Below are 25,252 nucleotides of genomic sequence, written 5' to 3'. Positions count from 1 at the left end.
CACTTATTCTGGCACAATCAGTGCTAGAAATGGGGCTGACGACTCCATAAAAAAACCCACTTGATTGGTGGCCCAATTATGGCTGGAAATGCCACTGATGTCTCTTTAAAAAACACCCCCTTTTTGCTGCAGTCATGGATGGAAAAGCCACCTAGGTCTGGTTTAAAAAACGCCCACAGCTGGAAATGTCACTTATGTAACCCCAAGATAAGGACCATTTTTGGTGACATAATTATGCTGTCAAGTTAAAAAAAAAAACACATTTTTTGTGGTACAATTGCTGCTGCAAATGCCACAAATGTCTTGCTAAAGAAACCAATTTTTGGTGGCACAATCATCGCTGAATATGAAGCTCTCTGTCTCTCTCGCTCTCTCAAAAACAAAAAAGTTTTTGTGGCACAATCACGGCTGTAAATGACGACAATGTTTTGCTAAAAGACAACTGGATTAGTTTTCTGTTGCTCTCAAACAATGGTCTGAAGTGTCCTGCAGCCCAGCAGAAGTGTCATGCTTTCCACCATCCCCTCCACCACTCAATGACAAGGTCAGTTCACATATATGTAATTAGAACTGCATCATCTAAAAAAAACGTTGGTATGTCACATATGACAAGTAGAAATGTAACTTATCCCTGGTTTTCAGGAATGAACAATGCCAACATTTTCATCAGTTGACTGGCTGTGAAATGCCAGCTGTCAACATTTTATGTGTTTTTACTCCAGAAGGGAAATAATGTTAAGGAAGCTTTTAATCATTCCTTGATTGTTTCATCAAACTGTAACAAACTGAATCTGGTAATGTCAGCTCCATTGTTTCCTCATGTTTATGCTAACTATTTTCTTTCTTCTACTTGTTATAATGCACCATGACCAAAAATGGAGCATCTGCAGAGTATGTGACTAGCAGTTTTGTGCTTTCCAAGTGAAGTAAATTGTAATAGTGATTAGCAGAGCAAAGACATTCCCCAGTGCTTTTTGGCTAAATTAAAAAGAGCGACTAAGCATTGCAAAATGGTCCCATCCTTTCAAATCTATATTAAATGGATTGCCAACAAATTCTATTTGTAAGCTCTGGGGCTGTGCAAAAAACAGCAATATAAACCACCCAGCACGAATGCTAGGGCAAAATAATGTGCACTGTTGTTCATGTTATTATGCAATACACATTCTACAATCAACAGGTGTTAAATGAAAATTGGAGGTCCAGATTTTACACTGTAATGCTGTACAGCAGTTTAAGTGCTGGTGATTACAGAGATATATTGTGGACTAGGCCCAGGAGATCTATTAAAAGAGCAAGTTGCCTGGCATCAATTCTAGGCTTATTTCTCTGTTCTGAGGTTTACAGCTTAAACCTGTACTTGAGGTGGTAAGTCAAATACCCTGAATAACATCGACATCTTACAGCATAACAAAGATAAACAGAGAGGTCGACAATTTTTCAGACTGTCTTGATTTCATACGAATGCCAATTTCATTTATCTTTGCCCAGAACAGTAGACATGTCAACTAGAGCTGAAAGCTGTGTGTGCATTTATCTTCTTCTTTCCCAACCAAATCCTTTTTATAGGAGCGTCCTCCCACAAGCCTCAGCAGGTTTAGCAGGTGTTAACCTCTCTCTGGGAGGCTCCCTCCTGAGGCAACGCGCAGTCTAGCAGAGCAACACCTCTCGTTCCCTGAGCAGCTTGCAGTCTGCCAATCACACAGGTGGAGATGATGGACGGGCAGAATGAGTCTCCCTCAGTCCCTAAGTAATATCATTTTGCTCGTGTTCTGGAAAAACCCAGAACATCTTTCTAGTAACTTTATAAGGTGGCTCAACAACAACTTTTTTGGTTCAGATCACTTTGCTACTCTTTCTTATGTAGGGATTGATCCTCACAGATTAACTGCTATTCCTCAACACAGTATTTCCTGCCTCAACCACAATGGATTAAGTTCATCTGTAGATGTTTTATGATCTCAGACAAGATGCTGTGCTGGCTGTACACTTTTAGGGACTAACCATTTAGAAAAGAGTTCTACGATAACTCTTATTTTGACAACAGGGAGGCCTCAATTGGACGAGTGAAGCAGCCCAATCTCCACAAAAAATGTAAGCATGGTACTTTTTCGCAAACCACAGATACATTACATTTGCAAGGTATTATGTAGTGGTTTAGGCACAAAAACCTATTGATTATGGTTGGGAAAAGATCTTGTTTTGGTTTTAAATACCCCATTTGAGGGAGACAATCATGGCAAGAAAAGCAGCAATGTCTCAGCGAAAAACAACTGCTTGTCATCTCACTATCACAGCAATAAAAGCAGTAACTTTTCAGTAAAATACAATCACTTTTCATGCCACTATCTTGGCAAGAAAAGCAGCAATGTCTTGGAAAACAATAACACCTAGAGGCTGCTAGAAATGAAGTGACAGGTTGCTACAAAACATACGTTTGTTGATTAAAAAGCTGCTGGAAACACAGCAATGACTTTCCAAATCACAAGTGACAATCTCTCAATAAATATATAACGTCACTTTACAAAAGTTGCTTTAATATGTATTAAATGCACATATGTAAGGCTGCCAAAATTTTCCTCTGGCATGTGGGCCACTTGTTACATGAGCTGTGGCTGCTGATGGTATTGTTCTTATTTTCCCAGTATAGATTTGTTTCTGGCTACATGATAATTTTTTGAGATGATGGTTTCTGGTGCTGCTGAGTTGTCATTTTGTAGACCTCTGAGGTTATAACATATTTAAAATGGCTGTTGTGTTATATTACATTTTAATGTAAAGCACTCATGAGTTTATGGACTAATTATGTGGCACCAAAAGGATCTCATGTTTTGCCAATAGCTTTATCTAAATTCAACCAAATTAGCTCCCTTTCCCCGTGAATGTTTGGTTATCAATCCGTGAATGTTTGGTTATCAAAAGTGTGTTTTGGCCTTAACACTCAGGTGTCAGCTCTCTCACTTGTTAGTATTGTCTGACAACTGTAGATTGTTAATAATTGTGGGTGGACATTCTTAACTCTCGTCACTGTCTTGAGAATCTTGGGAAAGTTTTCCCTAATTATAAGAAACTGCCTGCTGTACAAATAGTACAACAAATCAGTGCTGAGGGAAAGAAAACCCCAATCTTCCCTGATATTTATGAGCTAATCTCATGTCATCCTACAGGGAAATGCAGTAAAAATACCACCCACAATGCAGCTGTAGAGATTTGGTAAGGTCTGTATTCCTGGCTATATTAGATGTAAACTATGCTTAAAGAAAAAGTTTCGACCACAGCAGCCAACAGAAGTCAGGCTTTCCATACGATTAAGTTTTTCATTTGCAAGTCCTTCTTTATGTCTTGAGTCTTGATATGGTAAAATATTTATAACACCTTTGGGGTTTATGTTTTATGTCATGCAGTTAACTGTGAAAATAGCTGGCTTCTGTTCTCTCACAGTTAAAGAAACATACAGTAACTGCAGTCCACACACACACAGACACACACACACACACACAGACTGCTTAACAAAAGCATCTAATTTCAAATAAAATCTATTATTCACCATCTTATTGAGTTGAAGTACATAAATCTACATGCTGTCGAGTTATCACAGCAGACCTGATACCACACAATTATCCTACAGTATATGTCAAAATTGACTAAATGATAAAAATCTAGGAGAGCGTAGATTTTGTGCACCACGAGCAGTTAATGGAATTCAAAAAGCAAGATGGAAAGAGAGAAATATCTAATATCCAATATCTAATTCTATCTAATCCAATTCTCTCTGCTTACAGAGAATAGCATGTGCCTCTGAGGTTATTTTTAGCATCATTCACACATTATTTTGCATTCTGGCTCACAGAGAGGTTTATGGCCATTCTTCCATTCATTTAAGACTGAACCTTTCAAAGTTGATGCTTTCATGGCATGAAATTAACTGCTTATTTTTAATTAGCAGACCTTCCCTTCACCCCCACTTATCGTATTCAGAGGACTGCATTTGTATATTTCATTTAAATGGCCAATTTGTTTCACACTTGGGAATATGCAGGTCTGACTGTTGTAATCATAATGGCACAAAGCTGTAGAAGTTGTGGAAAATGATTCAGCGGTGTGGTAGGTGCTACTTTGACATCTCGTTGCCTGTTTGACAACTCTGCATTTTCCATGTGCCATTAGTGCACTATTGGCTGCATTGCAACTGTAGCAGCCGGTGTCACAGTGTACTGGCTGCATCATTACTGAACAGTCCTGTGGGATAAAAAGTTTATGTGCCAGAGACCATCAAAGTGCCCCTGCAGTGAATCTGTCATGTCAAACATTATGACCATGCAAAGTTTCATGACATTTTAATTAGTATTAAAATATTTGCAATAATCATTAATTAAAAAATATCGGCTGGCAATTAATGCGATTTAAAAAAAAAGAACCGACCTTAATCGCATCGCAATCAATGCATTAATAAACGTGTGACAGCCCTACTTGATTATTTTAGTCTACCGGTTCACTAACGCAAAATGTCTGAGAAGTATATTTTATATGGAAAAATACTTAATTACTGTGCTTTGCTTCTGAAACTGCTTTGCCAATTCTCCTTGACAAAAGCTAATAACGTCACATGCTTATGTTTGACAGGATTCGCTCAGTTTCGATGCTCCAACTGTCTTAATGTGGCACAGTGCAGTATGATATCTTGTAGCGGCTCTTATTTTTAGAGAGAAATGTATGTCTTTGTGGCCTGCACAAGTAAGTTGGATAATTAACAGCAAACAGTAGGCTATTGGCTGGAAGAAGCTGAGCTCAGCATTATATGTATTTCTGTCTTTCTCTCTCTGCAGCCCTTACAAGCTGCAAAAACCAAGGGAGAAACAGAGACTTTTTGTCTTAGCTCAGCAACAATGCCAAGGGATAGTCTATTTGGATGTACAATCCTATTGAAGGCTCTTTTGTTAAGGATACAGTATTAATGGGGTTATCCTTGTAAAGCAACCAGCCATACAGTGATGATTACAGAGATCATTATACCACTCACAGAAATCTCCAAGTCTAATCTGATTTTTACATGCTGATCAGTTTGATGTAAGCATGATAATTAGTATGCACAACCATTTTATCCTCCTCAGGGTCACAGGGGAATAGAGCATGTTTTACACTGGCGCAAAAGCAGTTAAAATCATGGGGTCGACACCAAAAGAAAAGTATGTTTCTTTGATTTGTAAATACAACGACTTATTAATAAGATTGTCTAACATGAAAAGCAGTTTACATCTTGGAATTTTTTTTCTAGTATGCAGGATTTTCTTAAAAACAAACAAACAAACAAACAAACACAATGTATAGACTTGAACAAAAGCAATCCCTTTTTATCATTATTAATGACCCACTAACAGCCTGACTGTGATTGTGAATATCCGCAGAGACCCTGACCTCTGTGTGTATTTTCTCATTTTCTTCTTGTTTTGCTGTGTTCAGTACGTCTCTGTGCACAGTATGCTGGTGAGGCAGGGTCTTTATTAAAAGGTAGAGACCAGCTGCCAGACTGTGAACAGCCAAATGGAAGTTAGTAAAATTGTGGACACAGCGCCAAAAACACAAATATAGCAAGCGACACTAAATCTGACGTTGGATTTCACTTTTACTTTCAACCGCTATGCTATTTACAAACAGTAAGGGACAATTTCTGAACATTATACCTTTGTAGTTTTCAATGCAAATAAGAAACTTGTGTTTTAATCAGCGAAATTAAGTAGATCATTCACTACCAATGAAAAATGCCCTGAGACATTTATACCTACTCATACTGAAGTGCAACTGAATGAATGCTTTAGCTGCATGAAAAAGCAGTACAATAATAATAATAAAAATAATAATAAAAACGGAAAAACCATGATCACACTATGAGAGTGAGCAATGTTTTGCCATAACTGTACCATTTCGCCTCACTTAATGGATAAGCCATTGCACATTTAATACATTGGCCTCAGTCAGGGAATAATTATAAAGCACAGGGTATTAAATCTACACAAGTAGGAGAGAAAACACTGGGGATGCTGATAAACTTTATCAGTATAATTTAAGTTGAAGTTGTAATTAAATATGACTGTGCACTCTACAGTTCCTGTTACATTCTGTCCTCTGCTTCCATCACAGCTAGATTGTGTGTTGCTCTGCTCGTCCCTCTGGACATCCATCACTGTTATAAAACATTTGTCGGCTCACCTGGGGTCCTTCCTGTTTATCTCTCCATGTGGTATCAGTTATAGGAAATTGCGAGTCCTGTGTTTTCTTTCTTGTCAATGCAAAGTGTTGTCTTGTAGGTGAGAGCTAAAAGTATTTTGAGCATACTCTAAGTATGATAATTATGAGGAAGAAATAGATATGTGCCAAGGGCTTTGCTTGAACATTGCTTCTGGAGTAAACAGGCCAGCTGTAACAAGTATACATATGTATGTAATGTTTGATAAGGTGAGTGGGTGGCAAACAGAGCTGGTATGATACCAATCAATCTGTTAAAATATCTACCTGTCACTTTGACTCCTGCATACTCTGCTTTTGCCTATATGTCTGTTTCATGTGTTATTTTGCATTACCTTGGTCCTACCTCACATGCTCACCAGGCCCCTGTGGTGAACATCCTGCTCTTACACACCTGCTTCCATCAACAGATTACCCCTGTGACCTGCTACCTGCCTGCACAGCTGTCCCTCACTGGCTCATTACATTTCCTGTAGCTATATACAGGCGTCTGTTTCCAGAGGGGCCTGTCACATCATCTAAGATGCCTGGTGTTTGAGCCATTCTAATTATCAAGCCTATTATCTGCTTTTGTTATTGCATGTTGTACTTTCCTTCTGATTTGACTGAGCTGTGTTTGTCCGATACTGCCCACACATAAACTGTAAACCAGACTAACAGTTGAGCCAAGTGCTGCTTCATCTGGTGTCTCACAAGTCTGCTTGGATAAAAGTCCTTTTTTTCCTGCATCATGCCGACATGCATGTGTGACCTATTCACACCCTTATGGCTTCATCAGAATTTTGGTTTATATATAAGAAAAAGTGCCATGAAGCAACTGACTTTATGTTGTTATGAAAAGTAAACAAACTTCCTCTGTTAGTCTGCCTCAGATGTGTGTGAATAATGTGTGTATTTTAGTATGTATTTTAGTGTACTCTATTTTATGATAATTTTTGACTTATGCAAAGTGTCTTTGAATGCCTTGGAAAGTGCTCTATAAATAAGAGGTATTATTATTATTGTTATTATTCAGTCAGCCCAACTGTGCAGACATGGGATTCTACAACTAAGAGAGGAGATAATGTATAATGTACTGTTACCAAAGTCCTGAGGTTTTTAAAAGGACCACGATGATCCTCTCTCCAGAATTTAATTTCAACATATTTCAATCAGCGGTTCACAGCCCAAGTTGTAAAAGTCCAACATGGACTAAAACATTTGCACCTTTTTTCCCCGTCTGTACAGTCCCAACAAGTAAATCGAATCTTTCTTTAATAACCTGAATTTAACCATATTATTTAAACAAGAAGCAGACATCCTTGATGCACCACTAACATCAGATGAACTTCACACAGCCCTACTCCAAATGCCAAACAATAAATCACCCAGATCAGATGGCCTCCCTCCTAATTCCATAACAACTTTTGGCACATACTATCCCCACTATTTTACAGGCTAACAACAAAAATACAAAAAACATCACAAATCCCTTCACACATGAATACATCCGTTACATCAGTTCTACTAAAACCCAGTAAAGATCCAACCCAACCTATTAGTAACTGCCCCTTATTACTTATGAACACTGACTTAAAAATCATCACCAAAGCCGTCAGAGTAAAAACAGTCATCTCCACTTTAATACATCACGGTCAGACAGGCTTCATTAAAAAAAATACATGCTTCAGATAATGCACGAAGATTATTTAACATCATTAACCAGTTAAGTTAAGTGGACTTTCTTATTCAACACATTACACAGATTCATTTTCGGGGAGTCGTTATTCACTGGATAACAACACTATACACCACACCTAAAGCCACAGTCACCACAAATGGGATCATATCAGATGGTGTCACACTTCACATCGGTACCAGGCAAGGATGCCCACACTCTCAGTCAATATTTGCAATCTTCATAGAACCTCTTGCTGCAGCTTTACGTCAAAACCAAAACATTAAAAGAGTTCATAGCACAAACATCCAACATAAAATAAGCCTTTACGCAGATGACATTTTATTGTACTTACAGGAACCCTTGTTACATGAAATATTTAACCTCAACACCTGCTCTAAAATCTCAAATTACACAATAAGCTGGAACAAGTCCACTATACTCCCTCTCTCAGATGATGCATGGGATTCTGCACGACATAACTCTTCACTTCTGCTTCGTGCTAGTAACACTAAATACTTGGGCACTGACATTTCCACCAGGCTGTCAGAGTTATTTGATCTTAACTACATACCATTGTTAAAAACAGCAGAAAATGACCTCGGCCTCTGGATGAACTTACTGCTCTCACTTCTAGGACAAATAGCAACTGTAAAAATGAAAATAGTTCCTCACATCAATTACTTCTTCTCTATGCTGCCTATCCCACCAACAGTCAATGGTTCGTTTCTATCGACTCAATCACCACACATTTCTACTGGAAGAACAAAAAAGCAAGAATCAAACTGTCCACTTTACAAAAAAACAAAGCCCAAGGCGGTCTAGATGCCCCAAACTTTCTCTTCTATTACCTGTTAAACCAAATACAATATCTTATTGAATGGAGCCACATAATAACCCAAAATGCACCCTGGATAGACTTAGAACAACTATACTGCAAAAACATCTTTCTGTCACATCTACTCTTCCTCAACACATCTATCAAACAACACCCATGCTTTAAAAGTACCGCCATCTCCACTCTGACAGCCTGGTGGAAAGTCATGAAGCTGTTTAATTCCTCTCCAACGCCCTGTAAACACACCCCTATTTGTCACAACCCTGACCTCAAACTCCACGGCACCCCACTTCACTATCGCACATGGGAACAAAAAGGTATCGCACACCTTCACCGTCTCTTCCACAACAATCAGTTCATAGACTTTAAAGATCTCCTCCAGAAACATGGAATAACAAAACATCAGTTTCTTGAATACCTACAACTAAAATCCATACTCCATACCAAAATGAACATATCTCATAACCCACTTGAACCTCCAAAAACTGTTAACTATATTATTCAACTGACAGATCTAAATAAATTAGCTTCAAAACTTTATAGATTCTTATTAAGTGCAGACGCTTCAGTAACAACACATAGCTGGAACACTGATCTTAACATCTCTCCCTCAAACCACTAATGGAAAGAAATAAATTAAAATATTTTTGGCATGATATCAAATACAAACCTGCAGCTATACCAGTACAAAATCATTCACAGAATACATATACAAAATGTACAAAATGGGATTAACTATAATAATCATTAAAAAGCAAAAGCAGCATGTGTGTACATTCAGTCGGCTATACCTCTAGCAGCGAGCTAGCTAGGTGAGTAACGCTGCACTTCTCAGGGTTTGATATTTGTTTTGGAACAGGGAAGAAACGTGTTTCTCCTCTCCTGGTAACGAGCATCATTATAACACATGTCCCAGGCACATGGCTTAGCTTGAAATCAACAAAACTAGCCCTAAATTTTAAACCTGTAAACTACAGCTACTCAAAAACTGTATATTTACAGTGCATCCAAATGTAGCTTTTTTAGTTCTTAAATTTCAAGTACTTGGAGCAGTGCTGTTATCTATGGATGATGCATGATTGGCAACAAACCCCAGCCTGAGAAACCTCTGTTGGCTTTATAGGGAATGTGTCTCTGTGTATTGCCTCAGTGTATTTCTTTCTCTTACTTACAGTTTTCTTCACCCCTCCCCCCTCACACTAACACCCTACATTATTCTGTTCTTCATATACAGCATGCAGCACATCTCTCTCTCTCTCTCTCTCTCTCTCTCACACACACACACACACACACGAAAACACACCAAAATATCTTGAATTGGCTTTGCCTTTGTGCCTTTTGTTTTTTGAGACCCTCAAGGCCTCTCTCTTTTAGCCACAGAGAAAAATAGAGGCAGAGAAAGAGCAATTGAGATGAGAGAAAATTCTATCCCACCCTCCTCCTCCTCCTCCTCCTCCTCTCTGCACAGCCCCTCTACGAAGCACACTTTGTTTGATTCAAAGAATGCTGAGAGGCTTGGGCAGCAGATGTGAGATTTTGTGGAAAATAATGAGTAATGAATCTCTTCAACACTCATCTAGTCACATATATATTTTCGACTGCCTGTGGCTGATGGATCCATTTGTCAAAGCAGTGCTTCCTATTCTTCCTCTCATGTCTGCACTTAAACCGAACGTTCAGAAAACTCCATCTACGCCTTTCACTATTGTGATCCACTATACTTCAAAGATGTCCAAATTTGTATCCTAAAAATTAATGCTATTCATACATTCTCTGACAAGATAATTGCAAATGGAATAGACTGTTTTAGTTTTTGAGTGATAATGACCCTTCATGTGTAAACATATCAAAACCTAACAATTTAATATCTCAATCACAAGGATTCACTAAGTGTGAAACACATGTTTAGGAGATCATCATCACCAAGGCACCAAAGCCATAAAACGATGAACTGAATTCTGCAGCAGCAGAGGCAAGCCATAGTTTTCTTGAGATTATCTGCTCAGCATTACAAAGCCAGAGGGAGAAACTCCCATTTCTGTGTCCACAGGAAACATGGAATGAAAGAGAGATCCATAAAACAATAAATACATCTCATTACCAAAGGTCCCAGGTTTCATCCCAATGAAATCAATCAGAATTTATGTAGGAATATGCTGAGGGGACTGGCCCATTTGCATTTAAATGAACACTAATACATAATGGAAAAAAGGTCACCAAACTCTATTTAAACAAAGCCTGTTCAGTAAAATCCCAACTGTAATGGTATGCAATAAACAAACATATCACATCTTATTAATCACAAATATATAAATCATTTTTTAAATTATGTATGCATATTGCTTTCTTCCTCCCGAACTCAAACTAGTGCAGAATAATTAATAAGAATCAGAAAATCAATTGAGTCCTTACAAATGAAGATTTTGGGTCATATTAACAAACTGCATACTTTGTGTTGTGCATCATATGCATGTGCGTGTACACACTTGTGTCTTGAGGCTTGAAAATCCAAACACAGCTTCAAGAGTCCAAACCAATCATTGTTCAAAGCAGCAAACTCACAAAAACAGCCAATCACAGACGTACTTCACTCTGCCAGCGCAGCTGGCCCGTTTTCAGTCCTGATACTGACTGATATCACTGCTGCCTTTGGCATACTGAACAATCAGATTTTTCTCTCTGTGCTAGCATTAATGGGTATCAGCATGGCAATGGTTTCAATCCTCCATCATCAGTGGCTTCTAACAAGTGATGTTGAAAGAAACACTTTAGTGTTCCTCACACCCTGGTGTCCCCAAAGGTTTACTGGTGGGACTCCGCCATTTCTACACAGGATCTCTTGGTGATGTAATAATGTCACATGTTTTTCCATCCATATGCACACTTGTTTTCCTCTCCCTCTTAAAGGTGGCTTTGCAGGTGTCTGCATGTCTGACAGATGTTGACAACTGGATGATGTCTCAGCAATTTTAGCTCATTAAAGACATGATTGGAGCACAAGCATCTAATCCCAAGAGAGGGCTGTTTGTCTATGAGGCCTAGTGTACAGGGACACGGGTATTTTTGTAAACAGGGTTTTTCCATCCTTTGTTCAAAAAAGTCCTCTCCACACACAAACTGTTATAAACAAATCTCTTACCAAATGAAAAAGCAAAAACACGATTGAGAGCACGCAAAACCCGTGGGCATCAACATAACCATAAACCTGAGAAGAGGATGTTGGCAGCAATCTGGTGCCTCTGTTCCTCAATATAGTGGAAAGGTAACTGCACATTTATGTGTAAACATGTAAAAAGTCCTTTTATCAAGTCCAGAGCCAGCACTATTTTGATCAAGTCCTTCATTGCATAAATTGTTGCCTCATTTGTGATGCCTCACAAAGGTGACACACACTGCTGTTACAAACCCAAAACTCTAACAGAACCAGTTGCATGTCGGTAAAAAAGGGGTATTAATGAAGTGAGACAAGCAGCAGTCCACACTGAGCTGGTGGAGAACTTACGAAGATGCAGTCCATGCAGTGTCTGCACACATTCTTCATATTGTCCTGTTTTCAACTGTGAGGGCACTGCCCCAATGTTGTTCTGTTGAGCCACCAACTGGCATACTGTACATACATTTTCTGTTCTTTATATTATTTTTTTTCATTTTTTATTGCTTCGATATTTTTATCTTAAGTCTTGTTTTCTTTAAAACTTACCTTTTTTATTATTATTCTTCCTTTATATTAACTGTTTTTGCACCAATCACCAATTCAAATTCCTTGTACATGTAAATGTACTTGGCAATAAAACCCAATTCTGATTCTGATTCTGAAAAATTCCATTAGTCCATGAGCAACACAAAATGAGTTACAGACCCACGGAAAGAAACATGGAGAGATAGAGAAACTGATGGAAGATAAAAAATATTAGGAAGCAGTTTACGATTAAAGAAGACGAGAGAGGAGAAAAATGATTACGAAATAAAACACGAGGAGAAAGATGAGTGAAAAAAAAAGCCTGAAGCATTAATGGATGGTGTGGAAGAGAGTGGCTGGTGGAGCAAGAGTTGAGGAGAAGAAATGGGTGAAGAGTGCCTTCTGTCTTTTACTGTTGCCATGGACACCAAGAAAGCTGACTTACTGCTGTGTGAAGATTTTTTTGAATGGAAAACACACACACACACACACACACACATTATAACCACCTTCACCTACTTGTCTCTCCACTTACAACATTTCCACCTCCTTCACTGTTCGAAGCAGGGCAAGAGGACCTGTATTTTACATAGATGGCATGCTTACCACATACACATGCTCCTTTACGCAGAGATAAAGTCTTTTGGATCCCTGCTAGGCTCTCATTATTACAAGGTAGGAGAGCACAATACGCCATTTGTAAGACAGCAGAGCAAAGAGATAAATGCACATGGGGCACAGCTCATTAAAAGAACTCTTTATCTTTGATGGGAGATGGCTGCTGGGCTTTTTGTTTGGTGGAACAAGCATGAAAATCACAAACACAGCATCCCAATTTATCTGTCATTTTAAAACTCCTTTCCTTTGTATCTCTTCTTCTGTTTTTCTCTTGAATTTATTATAAAATGTGGGAGATCTTGAAGCTGTGATATATTAATAAAGAATATTTACTCTAGAAAATGCTGTTTCACTGTTTCCTCCACTGGCATCCTCTTTGAACTTTCTTTTAGTAACCATATATTAATGATTTCTATACATCTCAATTACATCAAAGGGCCGTTTTATATCATACAAAAGATGATTTCTCAGTTAACATTATAAGATAGCCTACAGCATGTGTCTTTGTATGGTGCACGTCTCAGAGTGTTTCACTTGTGGTGTGGTGCGCGCACTCAGGCTATTACTTTTTCTACTCAAGTGTAATGTTATGCAGCCTGAAACCACACTGAGTCTATACCGTAATTACTGGGCTTGTCAATCACTGAAATGAACTCAGTGAAGGTGAAATTGACTGTGTGCCTTCAGAAAGACTTCTTACTGATCGGTTGAGTAATGCAGAACAGGAATGACAGCACAACAATGCACGCGCTTTGAAATATTGACATTGATTGTCCCATGAGGAATATATGGAGTTGTTGATTATAATTATGCCCTGAGCAGTCCAGAAACGATTAGGAACGATAAAAAAGACAGGAAAATAAATACCCCCCCCTTTCACTCACTCTCTCTCTCTCTCTTCGTGCATGCGCCTGTTCCTAATTTGTAATTAGTTCAGGGTATGGCAAGACAAATCGTGGATGTCATTGCAGAAGCTGCGGCTGTCTTGGTAGGACCGCAACGTGAATCTTACTGAAAAAAAAAATCACATCTCTCATCTGGGGAGTGACAGCAATTCCATTTGGTTTTAATGGTGCGGTATCTTTTGAGTTAATTTGCTCAAAACTTGCACATGCAATGTTATATACGTAGCTTTTCAGTGATATTACGCTTTGTGTCGCTAAAAAAGAGACTCATTTTACAAAACGGGACAAAAAAACATGTCATCCTCTGATTGGCCACGTTCAGGCACAACCACACCATGTCCGCCTCAGCGGCTTTCGCTCCAGCCTACAGGTTGTGCCGCTCTCAAATCCAGCTTTTTCTCCTTATAGTAAGATGCTGCTCAACTTTTCCTGAGCTTGTTACCGCTTGAAAAAACATTGGAGGACAACGGACCGCCTGCTGCAAAGATTCACTGTAGTGAGAGTCCGGCTCTGAAGCGCGCACACATTTCAGCACCCCGGACAGCGCACGGCGCCGCAGTGGCGATGCGTGGATTCAACCGGTGGCTTTCAACCAGAGCAGCAGTGTGAAGAGACCGTTTGTCTGAATGTTACATAAAAACTCTCTGTCTTTCACACGTGGGAAACGCTTCTTGCTCTCTGGATCACTTGGACTTTTTCGTTCTTTCTCTCACAGAGCGTCTCCGTCGACTCCATCCATCGTGTAGGTAGGCGTGCCGCTAGATGCGTGGTTGAGTCCAGAAACCGTGCCGAGCAGCGTGGAATAAGTGACTGTCAGGCGGGCGGAGTGGTTTGGTGGTGGTGGTGGTGCCTATAAGAGACCCTTCATTTATAAGGATGCTGGTGGGAAATGCCTGGAGACAGAGATGACGAGATTTGTCAAAAGGCACTTGAACTCCTGTCAGATCTTTGTTCGAAGGGGGAAGTGCAGAACGAACACTGCCTGGATTTTATCTACTATTTCCGAGACCTCGCCAGGCCACGCTATACGGATTCAGGTGAGGCATCATTTGCACGCTTCATTCAACGGTTTGCATTTAACTGAACTGAGGTGAACGCGCATGTGACTTTTTCATTGGACATTCTGCACCTAAAACTCACTGGGTGGTCCAAGCTATTGTTTAGAGGGCTTTCACAACCAAAACCCTTTGTTTCAGAATTCGGTCTGCACCATTTCCCCTAACATTATTAATTACCCAATCTTTTTTTTTTTCTTGCAATGCACTTGCACGGTGACAGCCTTTCCTTTTCACTTACAGCCAAATTCGAGATCTAAAATATTCAGTTCATCTTTCTAAACGTGAGACTGATATTTTTCAGAATTTGTGGTATTGGTTCAGGTCATTCTTGACACGTGCACAGAGACCGGCAGTGATATGGTTAGTCACGGAGTGATAGGCTACAGAGCTGCATGTATTGGCTTCCTCCCTGGATAAGTTCCGCTTACCTGCGCTCGCCGGCAGCAGTTATGGTGGCACACAGTCGACTGCATCTTACTTCTTTGAAAGTTTTAATTCTAAATTAAATTTAATTCTTCATCTCATCTAAAGCACGCAGACAGGGTGAAACATTAACTCAATGTATGCACTAAACTTAAAATAAGCTATACGTGTGAGTCTAATGCACAAATAGGACGTAGTTTTGAGCACCTAAGCGGACATTCACTCACATCTGAGGAATTAACGTGACCACAGAGTCACGTGTCATCATTACTAACACCTAGGCTAACAGTCTACGTCGGGATGGCAAGCGTGCATGTGAGTGTGTCGGTGCGTGTGTGCAGAGGAGACAGAAAATAACGGAGATAATGTAAAAGGGCGAGAAAGCACAGTGACTGCAGTCCTCCACATACCTACCCTATTCATTCTGCTTCTATTAGTTTGTATTATCATTAATCATCCTTCACCACACAGAAACCCTGTCTGAATTCCCACTCCTTTCCTGTTTCTGTCCCACTCTGTACCTTTATCATCAGCCCCTTTCCTTCCTCATTTCCTCCTGATTTGCTCTATTCCCTAATCTCCCAGCTCTCTCCTCCCTCCCTCATTCATCACATAGGCCCATCCTGTCTCCTCTTTTCCATGGCACTTACAGTGTGAGAAGTGGAATTGCAAGTAGATGCCGAAGTGAAGATTTAATTTCAGTTCCAGCTGACACGTGTTACAAAGCATGATTGCAGCACCCATAAAAGAATGACAAAGGAAGTAGATAAAAGATCAAAACTTCAGCAGCCTTTGGCCGAGAGTATAGGACAGGCTGAATGGGATTCAGTGTCTTTGTTAAGGGTAGGTCTTCTGTTCTTAGACATTGTGGACATAAAACAAAATGCAGACTTTCCAACTTGAGAAAGCCACACTGGTAAAAGTCAGATGTAAGAGATGAAGGCCTATTTGTGACCATCTTTGTCTGATGTGCCTGGCAGTAGAAAGATAATCAGAGTGATCATCAATTATGCAATTACAAAACAGTGTAATGATGAATCAATACATCCATCCCTTCTGCATTGTTGTTTAGATACATATCATAATTATCCGTGAAATAAAAAGCCGGAGCTGGTAGCCGCGCTTAGCACAGAGACTGGAAACTGGGGGAAACAGCTTGCTTAGCTCTGTCCAAGGTGTAAAAATAATAACCTGTTGTTTTGCGGGAAGTTATGTGCAGAATTGTTTCCTGATCAGACTTTCCTAAATCTCTGCTGGTTGCCTAGCAACCTCACAGCAGTGATAACACTCCAGGAAGTCACTGTTCCTTACTAAGATTTAGGTTGCATTCAGAGCTACCTTTGTCACCAGTTGTTGTAAACTGTTAAATCAGCCAATCAATCAACCAACCAATCAGTATTTTTCAATATCGACTCTATTTTCCCATGTTTTTGTGTCTAAGTGACTAATAGGATCAACAAGTTTTTAGATCTGTCCAGTATTGAGCAACAGAGCTGTGGCCAGCAGCTGCAAAACAGGCTGTACAGTAACCACATGGGGCAATTATGCCCTGTCAATTTACGTCCACTAAAAGTGCTTGTTTTTGCCACTGATAGGCTCAGATTATTAATATAAATATCTGACAACATTATGGAAAAGGATCCTACAGAGATGGACCTTTTTATTAAGGCGTAAGATCCGTTTGTTTGAGCAGAAACAGCCCCATATCGCTATCTGCAAACCCACCAGACTTATTAAACTATAATTTTTTTTTGTGATGATAAAATTACGGTTTATGGAGTCTGGTGAGCTCGGCGATGGCGATTTTAGGGCCGTTTCTAGTGAAACAAAAAAGATCTTACACAAAAGGGTAAGTCTCTTTCCATAATGTTGTAAGACTCATAGAATAACAACCTGAGCCTGACAGTTGCAAAAACAAGCACTTTTAGTGGACATAAACTGAGTGTGCATAATCGCCCCCGGTGATACACTGCAGTTTGTTTAGCTGCTGCCAGATGTAGCTTTGTTGCTCAATACAACCTTGGGAACATGGGAAATGGGGTCCAGATTAAAACATATCCAAGTTACCCATTAACACCCACTGGCAAATTTTAATTTCACTGAAAGCTGAGATCTTCAAAAGATCGAAGTGCATCATTCAAGGTGCGCTTACATTAAATTAAATTGCCACAGTGCAGTTGCAAGTCAACAACATGGGAATCTATCCGCCCTATATGATGTGATTGTGAACATAAGTAAAACCTGTCATTTTGACATATTGGTTTAAAGATATTGAATTTAATGTTATAATTATTAAGCTTAGCTGCTGATGAGGGTGGTATGCATCACTTAATCTAAGACTTGGCGAAACGTGCACAACATTTAATAATGGCTGTCAAAGTAGAATCAGAAGCATTACTATCAGGTCAATTCAACTAACATTCTGTGAGGCTAGAAACCAGCAGTGGTCAGGGCCCTGAGGACAACCAATCAGAATCACTCACACGTGTGAAATTCTATGTTGTGTATTACAGATATGTTGATAATAACTGCTTCAAAGGAAAAATCAAGCAATTTCAAATAACTATAAATGCAGTCTTTTCTCACAGGTAGGTACATTTGAGGCAAATAACATTGCAGGAGGTAGAGGTTCATATATTGCTTTTTCAGCACTTGCTTTCCTCCTACACCATTGCACCTTTGAAGGTCCTGAGCTCTAGCACTGGTCCAGCCTCTTTGTTGTGATGCAGTCTCTGAACCCTTCCAGATGTCGATAGATTCTTCTCAGCCAGGCAGCACTCTGCAGGCGGACTGCCAAGCTGACTATGGACTTAGTGTCCTCAGATGGCAAGTCCCTCAATTTCTCCACATAATTCTCCCAAATCACACATACTCTAGTATTCACAGAATCTCAGAGCAGAGAAAGGACAGTTTGTCTGAGTTCCTGTGCGAAGTCTTATGGCAGCGCCCACACACACAGAACCAGTCCAGTATTAAGCAGTGCTGTATGATTTGGATGATAGGTAATGCAAAGCTATTGCTGCCAAAGTCTGAGATTTTTTGAGATTTGTTTTGACCAAACGAAGACTGACACATAGTCTATTTTACATTTGACTAATGTGAATTTTTATGGCGTAACCAAACATCAACTCTTATCTAACAAAGTTTTACAGCATTCCTTAGTAAATGTTTCAAGTCTTAGCTCGACATCAGATAGAGCTTGCCAGGCATGATTCAGTTCAAGATAATTCCTGGTTGCAAGATGTTCTGTGATTTTGTTCCTCTTTTTTAAACATGTGTTTTTCTCTCAGGGAGAAATTCTGTGTCTGTGATATCAATCAGATGAAGCATCATCAAAGACTCCAAACACAAACTGAAATAGCAAACAGTTCTGTAAGTGCAAAGATATGAGATGTTTCAGGAAACGCTGAAATGCCAAACAGCTTAATTCAAAACCACAAACTCTTTCAGCTGAAAATGTGGATAGAGAGCACTAGAATTAGAGATGGAAAAAAAGACAAGAGGATTGAATACCATGACTGTAAACAGTTGCCTGATATCAGACCGAATTGTCAACTCATTACACACCATTTTCATTGTCAGTTTGACATTGCGTCCACTCTAAGCTATTTCTGTGGTGGAGGGGAATCAGATTTTTCTAACCAATCACTAGAGACCAACATATCCTCCTCACATATATGTCATATTAAGTCCAGACTAATGCATCGTCCCGCAACCATACCTGTTTTGGTGGAATTTTAAGAGCAGAGTGAGTACAAATGATAATGTCAGGCGATGTTGAGAGCACATGTCGGTTTAAAAGAGCCTGGATGGCAGCTTCTATCTTGACTATAATTCTTGCCATTGTTGATGCTGCTGCTCATTAGTTCTGGTGCAACGCTTGACAGCATTTGACAACAGTTTGACAATGGCGTTAGGCCTTCTTGTGAATCAAGTCCCCCCGCAATGTTCATTGGCCATTTTTTATTTTAGCAGAGAAACTGTTGTTTCATGTAATGATGCCAGACGGATCAGTCAACTCAAAATCCATGGAGTGCGCAGATTTGAAGGTCTGGACACAGGCAATGTAAAATGTTTACTTGTAACAAATTCGACATGCTTCAGTAAGGGTAAAGCAACAGCTCCACAAGATGTAATGGTAATATTGCCCCCATATTGCCAAGTAAAAGTCATGCTTTTGGTTTAAGTGTGAAACAGTGAAGTAAGCCACCAAGCTATTGTCAGGTATTACCTGACAATACATGCACCATATTAATAGGAAAAAATAATTCATTGCTATCTTTTCAAGCCCTCGTTGTTTAACTTAATTTTTCAATTGCTTCATAAAGTCAGCTCATCACTGAAGTTATGCGTAGTGAGTTTGTAAGCTCACATGAAAAATACACCAATTTGCTTTCATTATTCTGTTAATGACGCTAGTTATGTTAATTATGATTGCTATGTTTCTTTAAATTATATCAACATGCATTTCTTTGCAATCCTGGAGTTTTTTGCCTGATAAAGTGGTACGCTGTGCCAAACAATGTAATGGTAGTAACAAACAATCATTAGTGCCTCTAAATTAAAATGGGATCATTTTACTTATTACTATGATCAGAGTAATTACACTGATTAAACACTTATCACTTTTCTGTTGAGTTATTTTTTTTAATCCATATAACTCTTCATCAGCACTGACATCAATAAAATTCCTTTGCTATATTACTGTTGGCAACGGTTGCACAGTCAGCACATAAACTGGGCACAAGTCTGTATCACTGCCCTCGCACAGAACGAGGATCAGCCAATAATAGACATGGTTAGGATGATACAGCAGACTGGTGCTATTAAAAATAACACACTGTGCAGGAGCACAGAAAATGAAGATTTTTATACAGTAAATGACAGTAAACATTACAGCAGCTACACAGAGTTGGCAGTTCATTAGTGCAATATTAGACACAGTACACAAAACAAAGTGTCCAAAATATACTAAATCGGGGCGCACTGTAGCTCACCTCATAGAGTGGGTGCCCTGTGATCAAAGCCTATGTCCTTGCTGCAGCAGCTGTGGGATTCGATTCCAACTCTTTTGCCCTTTGCTGCATGTCATCCTGGCTCTTTTCCCCTTTCACTCTAGTGCTGTCCTGTCAAATAAAGGCAAAAAAGCCCAAAAAATAAGAATAATTAAAAAAAAAAAAACTATAACTACCATGATGTACCACCATAACAGAGTCAGTTCTGTAGATGAACAATGCATGCACCATCACAGGGCAGGATTTTTAATATGTTTTTGTTTTTTTTAAGTAACTTAAATTATGGTGCAAATGTCTGTATCTCCCAGCTTCAAACTCATCAAAAGTTGTTGCAACAGTTCACTCCTGCACATGAATCTTAACATTATAGTAAAACAACATTATATTATCTTCGAAAAGGGTAGTTACTATTCACTTTGATTTGTTAGCATTATGTAGCATCATAGGAAAATATAGAAAAATAATCAATCAGTGACATAACTAACATCATTTTCACTTAATGATCTATTAAAGAAAATTTTGTGCAACCCTTACAATAATCATAAATGAGCATTTGACCTTATGAGCCCTAAGCTGTAGAAGTATTGGTCTCAGCTATGAGTTGGGTTGCTGACGTGAGGCTATTCTGAATCGTGAATATATCTGACCATAACTTTGGAAGATTCTTGTTTAATTATTGTAACGCGGACTGCTGAGGCATTATATTAGCTTTGGCTGAACTTGTGTGGATGGTATATTCCCCACATTCTCCACTGTAGTGAAGCAGAAGTGATTTGGTGGACCTATCCATTAAGACTAGAAGAGGGCAAAACTAGGTTAAAAAAAAAAAAAAAAAGACAAACAACGTACTGAAATTGCAATAGGCAGTAGATGTGACAATAGATGTGTCCTTTGCTTTTGATGACCAAATGGCCCAGGATATTATCAAAGCTCATTAGGGTTCAGAACAATATTTATAATGCTGGTTTCACCATGCTGTCACAATCTGTTAATTACAAAGCAACTATCTGTTGTATTATATCCTCCACAGATGTATGTGAAAAGAACTGCTTAAGATTAGATTTAATTATGGTCTAATGTTAAGACACCATATCCCTCAGGTGAATACTCTGTTTTGACAAAGATAACAGTTAAGGGCTGTCCACACAAAAAACAATAGCTATAACAATAACAATGTGAGCATCCATACTGATTAATGATATCATTTTCTGTAGACTGTGGTGCCAAGCATGCACTGTGCTCTCCAGCTGTATTGGCAGCTTAGGGGGAATAGATACTGTTGACCTTTAACTGCTGTACATTGTGCAGGGAAACGAAAAGAACACCAGAAGAAAATAACTGTCTCCTCATCTACATCGATGATAATAACGAGACACCACTCTGATTCTGAGGATGAGCGCGATAACATCCTAAATGTCCCTCTTTTTGACTTTGTCTTTATAAAGACTTTGCTTTTTCAAATGCATATGTGTTTTGAACCTCAACATTGAGTCATCTGCCATGTTGAACATGACACCCTGTAAATTACGATGGATATGGATTAGCTGCAGTGTTTCTGATCTTCATCAAATCACTCTGAAAGTGACAAATGAGTGAGAGGTAAGACAAAGAAAAAGAAAAAAGAAAGTCTAACCTCTCTCTCCTTTTTTGGTAATTTTTGTCCTTGTATCCAAAGAGCATCTGTTTTTGAAATCTACACATGTGAAGTAGCATTCCTCAGCCAAGCTTTTTTTTTTTAAATCGCTCTGAAAGTAATCCCAACGATGTTGTTCACCACTGTTGTTGTCGTCATAGTTGTGGACTTCAGCACCTTTTTGTGTAAGAGCATTTTTTAAAACTACATTTTTATTGTTGTAGTTATAGTTGTTGTTGTTGTTGTTGGTATGGACAGCCGTGTCCACCAAACTGTTTTTTTTTCCAAGGTCAGCTTATTTTTTTTTAATGATGTGCAATGGGAAAGCTCTGTATTTAGGTCCTGCTACAAACCCCAGCAGCGTGATGAGCGTGAATGTTTTTTTCAGGGCAGAGAGCTGAAAAATGCTCAACTCTGGGTAAAAACACAACGCTTGTTACTCTCACTTCAGCTGTCCAGTCACAGTGGAGGATGGACTAACGGCCTACTGTGACGACAAACTGTCACATCTGACAAACAAATACTGAACAACAACAATGGAGAGAGAAGTCTATCAGTATAAAGCATAAAGCCTATGTTTGTTCTTATGAACCCAACAAACACTCATCTCTCCCTGCATACTTCAACCCTCCTGTCATATCCAAAGCAAGTACTCTACCTTATGCTTGTTCACTTGAACAGATATTATGTATCATAGCAACCAACGTAAACGAAATTTCTTAGCCAAAATACCACTGTGCCACCAAAGTGCTCTCCCAGCTGGGATTTTCATGACCTGATGTTTTCAGCTAGAAAAAAAACACCTTGGTGGACACAGGGCCCTGCTGTTGAGTGACAACAGTAATCAGCACTTTAGGATTCCTTCCAAAGAAAATCACATTTTTAACCTTGTTAATATTTCCATATGGTGTTTTTGTATGATTCAATACATATAATGGATGAAATAAGCGGTCAACACCATGGCTGAGTATTTTTGCCTTAAAACTGTAAATGAGTCTTAAAAACACAGATTCAGTCAGCTTGAGTTTCATATGTCACATAGCAAAGAAACAAACCAAAGCACTTCAGTAAAACAAAGGGTATCAGAGAAGAAGCCAGGTGTAGCTTGACAACTGGGAACAGATTTATCTAAAATTAGCGACATAATACTAGCTGTTTTATAATGTAGTCTAGCTGAACGCATGTAATCTATTACCGCAGTGTTTCTAATGTCGTAGATAGTGATGAGCAGTTGAGGGTGAACACTTGCGCTCTAGCTGCAGGCAAATGACTGGTGGAGAAAGAGGTTGGGACCAATTTGCATATTCATAGATCCACGCTTACTACATGAGGCCAAGGTGTACAGTTACATAAGCCATTATAAGGCATGGGGAAAATAACTTCTGAATATGTAATTTTGATTAACAAAGATGAGTTTATAGTGCTTTAATCAGTGCCTGAAGAGACACTTTAATCATTTTTTTTTTTACCTAATCAAAACTCAAGCATGTGTAGGAGCACAGAGAGTGAGGGGGCACAACATATAGTATGCCTTTGATAATTACACAAGGCTTTAAAAAATTAATCTCAGAGACACTCTCCTACCTTATTATAATGTGACCTATATTCTGACCTGAACTCTTCTGATGAAGTCTATTAGCTGATATGAGCAGTTTGTAAAAACACTGTTGTGGACTGCTTCAGAATACTGAGACATAAAACATTTAATGCATCGCATCAAGCATTTGGCAATATCTAGAAACATTTTATGCAATTGTTAACAGTAAAACACATTGCAGATGACTTACAGTAGTTTTCTGGCAAAAATCAGGAAGCAATTTCTTTTTGGTAACGGTAAAGTAAAGCTTTTAATTCAAAAATCTATATGTTGAATTTACTTATCTAAAATGGTTAAGTGCACCTTAACCCCAGGGGCCATCTGACCTCTCAAAAATATACTTAACATTTTTATCAACTTGATACTTCATGACTTTAATTCAGTAATTTTACTTTAATTAATTTATCTTATTAGAATTGCTCATAAATGTGATTTTAAAAGTGAAAACACTGTGTAGACTAAATAATCACTTATGACCCACGACCAAAGTGTGGCATTGTATTTATTTGCGGAGACACTGCCCTCCGTCTGTAGTTTCCTATTTTCTTCTTATTTTGCTTTACTTGGGACTGTTCTAAGGAACAGTTTGCAGGTGAGATCAGGACCATAAACAGCACACATCCAAGAAAATGCTTCGAAAAACAGTGGACACAGCACCAAAAAACACAAATATAGCAAAGGAGATTGAGTATAACTTTAAACTAATAACGTTTCACAAGTCCAATATTGAAAAGTTAAATTCTGTTGCTATATTTCAGTGTTTTCCAACTTATTAAATTAGGTCAGAAGAAGAAAAAAAAGATTTTGGAATTGTTTGTTATTGCTTTTACACACACAGCAGTGAGGGCCTGTGGGAATTCAAACAACAAGGACGTGAAGACAATTTCAACAAAACACAAGGATTAAACATAAATCACTACATTATGTATTTCCTCTAAGATGATATACTATTAAAAAGGTTAATAAAATTTGTGTTATTACACTGACTCATAGATTTTACCTCAGTGCTGTTGCGTTGCAGCAGTTTCTATGATTTATGTTTCAAAAAAGAATTCTTTAGGGAAAAGTCACCCACTGCTTGAGAACAGAGATGATTCAGAAAGCCCTTGATGGCTCTCGTTGTTCACGCCTCACCTCCCTTTCCATGGTGACTCGCACACCCTTTGCTGGTGTAAACAAATGCACTGCAGGAATATTCAGTGTCATACTTGAAAACCATAAACTCTTACTTGACAGACTGCAAACTGGTGTGATACTCCTGTAAAGCTTTTATACTCCCACAGCCACTGCTGCTGCTCCTGCCCACAAAGACATTAACATACATTTAGGTTGTGCATGATAGCTGCCTTTGCATTTTTGTCAGAAGATGTCTGGTTCTAAAATCACTACTGCAGAAGACTTGGTGGGTCTGGTAAAAACAAGCCAAATAACTATTACCTTAATTTTTTTCACCAAACTGTTATCTTCACACAGACACCTTCAATTTTCGGCCATGTGCTTTCTATAACTGTTCACTGTTTTAGCGGAAGACAAAGTAAGTCTGCAGAGCTTAAATCAACACTGAGTGTAAGAAAGTAGGCAGGAAA

General features: G+C 38.9%; 1 protein-coding gene and 1 long non-coding RNA gene across 3 annotated transcripts in view; one reads left to right on the top strand and one right to left on the bottom strand.

Annotated features, from left to right (window-relative positions):
• The window catches only part of LOC148190425 (uncharacterized), an 87,918-nt gene that overhangs the window by 11,703 nt on the left and 50,963 nt on the right, over window positions 1–25,252 (bottom strand). The window contains exons 2-3 of one of the 2 annotated variants that reach the window (XR_015776784.1): window positions 20,419–20,547; window positions 14,706–14,833 (exon numbers count right to left, since the gene is read on the bottom strand). This is a non-coding gene — a long non-coding RNA (uncharacterized LOC148190425). Of the gene's footprint in view, window positions 1–14,705; window positions 14,834–20,418; window positions 20,548–25,252 lie in introns of those variants that run through there. The other variant, XR_015776785.1, reaches the window with a different exon arrangement.
• Window positions 14,048–25,252, top strand: part of syt9a (synaptotagmin IXa) — a 30,872-nt gene continuing 19,667 nt past the window's right edge. Inside the window, exon 1 of the mRNA XM_042488510.2 lies at window positions 14,048–14,977. Within this exon, the coding sequence (XP_042344444.1) occupies window positions 14,830–14,977 (148 nt within the window). The 5' untranslated portion in view covers window positions 14,048–14,829. The remainder of the gene's footprint in view (window positions 14,978–25,252) is intronic.

This window comes from Plectropomus leopardus, chromosome 1, assembly GCF_026936395.1.
Source record: "Plectropomus leopardus strain MGB_pleo_1.0 chromosome 1, ASM2693639v1, whole genome shotgun sequence".
NCBI lineage: Eukaryota > Metazoa > Chordata > Actinopteri > Perciformes > Serranidae > Plectropomus > Plectropomus leopardus.
Note: the sequence above shows the minus strand (reverse complement) of the source record. Positions and strands in the feature narration are given on the sequence as shown.